The 6,072-nt window shown below is 36.2% G+C and overlaps 1 protein-coding gene across 1 annotated transcript; it reads left to right on the top strand.

Annotated features, from left to right (window-relative positions):
• The first annotated feature begins 393 nt into the window (after nucleotides 1-393).
• Nucleotides 394-4,700, top strand: LOC103932966 (WAT1-related protein At1g21890). Its single transcript, XM_009342619.3, has 7 exons — nucleotides 394-699; nucleotides 1,030-1,092; nucleotides 1,249-1,365; nucleotides 2,871-3,108; nucleotides 3,520-3,678; nucleotides 3,784-3,935; nucleotides 4,252-4,700. The coding sequence occupies exons 1-7, from the start codon at nucleotides 500-502 to the stop codon at nucleotides 4,412-4,414; spliced, it is 1,092 nt and encodes a 363-aa protein (XP_009340894.1). The 5' UTR covers nucleotides 394-499; the 3' UTR covers nucleotides 4,415-4,700.
• The last annotated feature ends 1,372 nt before the right edge of the window (nucleotides 4,701-6,072 follow it).

The following is a 6,072-nucleotide window of genomic DNA, read 5'->3' as shown; positions in this document are numbered from 1 at the left end:
TCAACCTATATATGATTTGGTGGTCAATGAATCAAATCCCCACTTCTAATAAATTAAGTATGGAAAGAAAAGGAAAAGCATTATTTTCATACAGATCCACTTAATTAAACTCCTCTCTCTCTCTCTCTCTCTCTCTCTCTCTCTCTCTCTCTCTCTCAAGTTTTGTTTGATTCCCACCCAATTGAGGATTGCTTGTATGTGGGTGTGCTTGGTTAATGGATAAGAGTATCGACACATTAGACACGCACAGAGAGAGAAAGAGAGAGAGAGAGAGAGATTGTATTTGTGTTTGAGTGGTTTAGACATGTACGTATCATTTTGAAAAGTGGCCGGGCTGCTGTCGCTTTATTTTTGCTTTTGAGGCTTATAAGAGGGACATTTCTCAGTTTAGTTTTCGCATCCTCTCGCAAATTAATTAGTGGAGTGTGTAAGAGGCAGTAGAGAGAGCAACGCTACTACTAGTACTAGTACTAGCTAGCTAGTGCATAGAAAATTAATCATGGGAGAGTCTAAGTTGAGTTTATTTCTCATCAAGATAAAGCCTTACTTGGCTATGATCTCCCTTCAGTTTGGATACTCAGGCATGTACATCATTAGTATGGTCTCATTTAAGCATGGCATGAGTCACTTCGTTCTCTCCGTTTACCGTCACGTTGTTGCCTTCTGTGTCATTGCACCCTTCGCCTTTTTTCTGGAAAGGTCATCTCTCTCTACCATTTATTACCTCATATATTTCAAAAATGTATGCATTTATGCATATATAGATAGGCGTTTTGCTACTAAAATTACTTGTTATGAAAATGATACGTACGTTGTTATAACATGTAATATGGCAATATAAATCGTACGGTATTATTACAAAATTTTACATGCGATTAATGGTTTAAATTTCTAGTTGAACATGTAATATGCCAACTTAGTGGCAAGTACCTGCATGTTAATGCCTGTATACATATTATATTTCCTTTTTTTGCCCTACTATTTTGACCACATTGTTTTGACCACTTTGTTTTTACCTCTCTTTTACAGGAAAATAAGGCCAAGAATGACTCTCCCGATATTCCTCCGAATAGTTCTGCTTGGTTTTCTTGAGTAACACTCTCTAACTTTTTTATATTTTTCTTCCGAATGGCAATATATAATATGGTTGAAAGTATATATAGGTTAAGGGGTGAAACAAATAAATTTTCAGATTATTGCATGTACAATCATCATATACTAATATGATTAACATATGAATATATACAGGCCAGTTCTTGATCAAAACTTATACTTTCTGGGAATGAAGTACACCTCAGCAACATTTGCATCTGCTGTTGTCAATGTCCTTCCGGCCATTACCTTCATAATGGCACTTTGTTTCGGGTAAAGTTAATACTCACTCCTGAACTTATGCATGCATCATTAATGTTTTTAGTGCGCTTATGCAAATTAAACAAATAAAAAGGTTTGAGGTATGTTTGGGAGACAACACATTGGAAGGCACTACGGGGATTGGCATATACTGTTCCAATCACATCGTGCCACTTCATGTGTCTAGAGACTATTTTCTTCCTCTTATTTTCGCTGAAATCATGGTGGACATGATGCTATCATAATCAGTTCACATATATAATATGAAAAAAGAAATATGGAATACTATGGAAAAGTTTTGTAAGACATGACGTAAGTCCTCGTACGTGGCACTTGCATTAAAGAGGAAAAAAAAAGTATAATTAATAATTAAAAGTAAGTTTGCTAATACGGGCAGCCAAGTTGGTTAAAGTAGTATACTCTTTCTTATCAATACATAAGTTTGAATCATTCTTCGTAGTTTATAGCATCTCTAATCTATTGAAGAATGACTCAAATCTTATATGAGTTAAGCTTCATATTTGAGTTTCCGGGCAAAGTGAGACCCAAATTAAATGTGGGTTTCAACATGAAATTTGTGTCCAAGGTGGAACCCAACCAACAAGGATAAATTTTATTCAACCAAGAAAAATAAGACTTGAGCTTTGAGTCCAATCCTCTCGAATGCACAATTTTGAGTTTTGACTCAAATCTTACAACTCAAAATATAAATATATAGATCTAAGGATATAAGTCTTTGCATTGGAGGAGAAAATCAAAATACTAAAAAACACCACCCTTTTATTATGACAGAATATAAAGAATATAAGTATAACATTTGAGTCTTTGCATTAGATGCCCTTAGAATAGATTATAATATCAATTTGTCAAAATAAAAGCAATAATAAACCTGCTACTAATTAAATAGCTCATGATTGAGTGATACTTCTTCTTGCTCATAAATAGAAAAATGCAAACCAAGAAATTCGGATTCTCCACTTGTGGAATCCAATGCTAGTTTGCTGTATAAAGTAGTGGTAAAATGGGTATAATTTATGTTTCGTAGTGGTAAAATGGATTAAGAGATTAATCCAGTGTTTACTCTGAATGACATAAGATGCTGCTCTCTTTCCTTCTGGTGCATTTTTCGTCCTTATCTGTCCACGAATAATTCCTCTCTATTTTCCATCCCACAAATTCATATTAATTTTGAGGAAAATCAGGATAAGACTAATAGGTCGGTCTCCCAAGAGAATTAGAGAAAATTCATTTGATAACAGAATGTCCAAATGTTATTTGATCGAAAATTATATGATATGCTCTTATAAACATTGCATGATACATTGACACTATCATATACAATCTTTCTAAGTTTACAGCATCTATATAATCTCATTCGATCGGTTGATATTACTATATATTTGATCTAATTAAAATCCTATTTTTCTTATGGAATTATGATATGTACAAATACAAAATAATAAAAAAGTTTACCTCACCGTTGTCCGAATTTTAACTATTGTCGTTTGATTAACTAGGCTAGAGACTGTGAACGTTAAGAAGCTACATAGCCTAGCGAAGGTGATTGGAACCGTAATCACAGTGGGAGGAGCAATGATCATGACATTGTACAAAGGCCCCATTGTGGATATCATACGAGGACACTCACACAGCCACAACAGCAGCACCACCGGCTCCGGCGAACAGCATTGGATTGCTGGCCCCTTGATGCTCATAGGCAGCTGCGGTGGTTGGGCAAGTTTCTTCATTCTTCAAGTGAGTACCTAGCTATTCACAATTAATATTTCTCACCTAGCTGTTTTTACAGATATAGGTAATATTTTGTTGCCAAATAATGAGAAATCCTCTCTTGGTATTTTGGGAATTAGGATTATTGATTAGGTTGACTATTGTTTGAATTTGAAGTTCAAATTAACAATCTGACTAAGTATTTGTCGATCAATATAAGTTTGGCAAGAAAACTCTATTTGGCATGTGAAGTACTTATCAAATTATCAGCATCAACATAAAAATACTATTCTATTTAAACTAAAAAATTTGACATCATTGCAAACACATTCTCTATTTTGCCGGGCTTAAAAGGCGTTTTTGTAGTGCTTGAAGATTTCTTATATATTAATGTATATGATAATTAAGTTAATCCAAGCTTTTATGTGTTGCAATCAGTCATTTACGTTGAAGAAATACCCGGCAGAGCTCTCTCTCACGGCTTGGATATGCTTGATGGGTATGTTGGAAGGTGGAGTAATAACATTTGCAGTGGAACGCAAACTGAGTGTTTGGGTTATAGGTTGGGACTCAAGGCTTCTTGCTTCCGTTTACTCTGTGAGTACACATACCACACTGTATTCCCATATTCACAAACGAGCCTTTGTAACATATAATAAAATCATCTCACACGTTATATATTAATCTTGTGAATCATATTAGGGAGTGGTTTGTTCTGGGATTGCATATTATGTGCAAGGAGTTGTGATTAGGGAACGAGGCCCCGTTTTTGTGACCGCTTTCAGCCCCCTCTGCATGATCATCACCGCTGGTCTAGGGGCTATCGTGTTAGCTGAGCAAGTCCACCTCGGAAGGTATATAACGCTAAAATTTCTCTATAAATTGAATAAAACTATTTGTATCGTCTCAATTGATCATGTGTTGTACTATCTCTCTAATTAAATGAAAGACTGGTGAGTTTCTCTGCTAAAAGTATTAAAAATTATATATGACAGGTCATGTGGATAATTGTCACCGTAGATGCATATAAGTTATTTACTGAATCTCGCACGGACAGATGTACTATTAATAGCTAATAGTTGTTCAAGCATGCACAACTCTACAAAACAAAGCAATCATCACATTTGTTTTACTTATTTTGCTGGTTGTCTCCTTTGTTCTCTGTCTCAGTATAATTGGAGCCATTTGCATAGTGTTCGGGCTCTACACTGTGGTCTGGGGCAAAAGCAAGGACCCTCTAGCCTCAAGCGCACCGTTGAAAGATGAGAAAACTCGTAACCTTGAGCTGCCAGTGAGTGTCGATCATCACAATAGCACAAATGAACGTACCTGATGACAAGATTTCATTACCAGGATTCCCAAAACCAAAGGAATCGACCATATCGATATACATATCGGTGTTCGAGTTTATGTTCCTGCCAAGCCGTGTTACAGTTACGAAAGGACCATGAAAGATTATAAACAAATCTTTTTTGTAACCTCCTTAATTATGTCATGTTGTATTTTGGCTATGTGCATGTGTTAATTTTTTTGACGTATGTTTTGATCGTATGCACCTTGAGAGTGAACGAAGTGATCAATGTAATATTTTAGCCAGTTATATATGTATGTTTGTCTTAGCTCTCCATGTTCTTCATGTTTTTCCTTTTCTCTTTTACAAATTTTTTGGTTCTTTGGGTTTTATTAAATCCACAATTTTACTGGTGTGTAGTGTAAAGTAAATACTTCTACTGCTTTAAGCTCCCTGTGAATTCATCCAAAGAAATTGAACGCTTGCTTGCGCACTTTTGGTGGAGGGATAAAAAAACTCAAATAGGGTTCCACTAGGTAGGCTTCAATGAACAACTCTTTTTCAACCTTGCCCATATGGTGGCAAAAATTGGTTGGAAGGTCATGTTATTCCCGGAGTCGGTCTTACCTCGAATTTTGAAAGCTAAATATTTTCCTAATACTTTTAGAGGTAAGTACTTAAGTGGGCTGAATTCTGATTTTCTCAAATGGCCAACTGGTAGGGTAGCTTCTAGCTCTTGGTGGGCTGTGGTTTATGGTGGTCAATTGTTGAAAAATGGTCTTATTTGGAGGGTTGGCTCAAGTGCTAATATTAGTTTTTGGTTTTATGCCTGGCTTGATGATGGCATTCTCGTTGATAAGGCCTTGATTCCTTTGGATGTTTCTACTAAAGCTTTAAAGGTTATAGACTTTTGCTATGGTAATTGTTGGAATGTTTCTGCCTTGAGAGTTGTTCTTCCGGAGGAATATGTTTGGAAGATTTCTGCAATTCCTATTGGTCTCAACGATGGAGATAGTGATTGTATTATTTTTGGAAGCATTCAAATGATGGAAATTTTAGTGTTAAATCAGCTTATCTTGCAAGCATTGATGATGAAGTTTTTGCCGATTGGAGTTGGAGTGATATATGGAAGCTTAAGCTACGTCCTCGAGTGCTTCATTTTTTATGGCTGACTCTGCATGGGAGATTGCTTTGCAATGAGCAGAGAGCTAAGAGAGGTATGACTGATAATTCCTATTGTGACTTTTGTGATGGTTGTGTTGAATCTATTGATCATATTCTTCAACGGTATGATCGTCGGTGGAATCAATTGGGTATGCATTCAATTGTTCTGTCATCGGTTGATATTGACTTTCATGATTGGATGAGAGTGAATCTTTTGTCGAGAAGTTTGCTTTGCCATAATCTGCGTTGGTGAGGTGTGTTTTGCCTTTCCTTGTTGGTGGTTATGGGAATGGAGGAATGTAAGCAATTTTGCGTCTTATTTCATTTTCCCAAGTGAACCTCATATTTTCATTTTTAAAGCTGCTAAAGAGTGGTTTGTGAAGAGTAGGATTTTTTTAGCCTGGGATCCTCCTCCTCCTAATTATGTCAAGTTGAATGTGGATGGCAGTAGGAAGAGTGGTTTGCTGTTGGGATTTTATGTGCTGCTGCAGGTGTGTGGATTGCTGGTTTGACTATGAATATTGGTGTGGGGAATG

The sequence above is a fragment of a genome, unplaced genomic scaffold, assembly GCF_019419815.1.
Source record: "Pyrus x bretschneideri cultivar Hongxiangsu unplaced genomic scaffold, Pyrus_bretschneideri_v1 Contig132, whole genome shotgun sequence".
NCBI lineage: Eukaryota > Viridiplantae > Streptophyta > Magnoliopsida > Rosales > Rosaceae > Pyrus > Pyrus x bretschneideri.
Note: the sequence above shows the minus strand (reverse complement) of the source record. Positions and strands in the feature narration are given on the sequence as shown.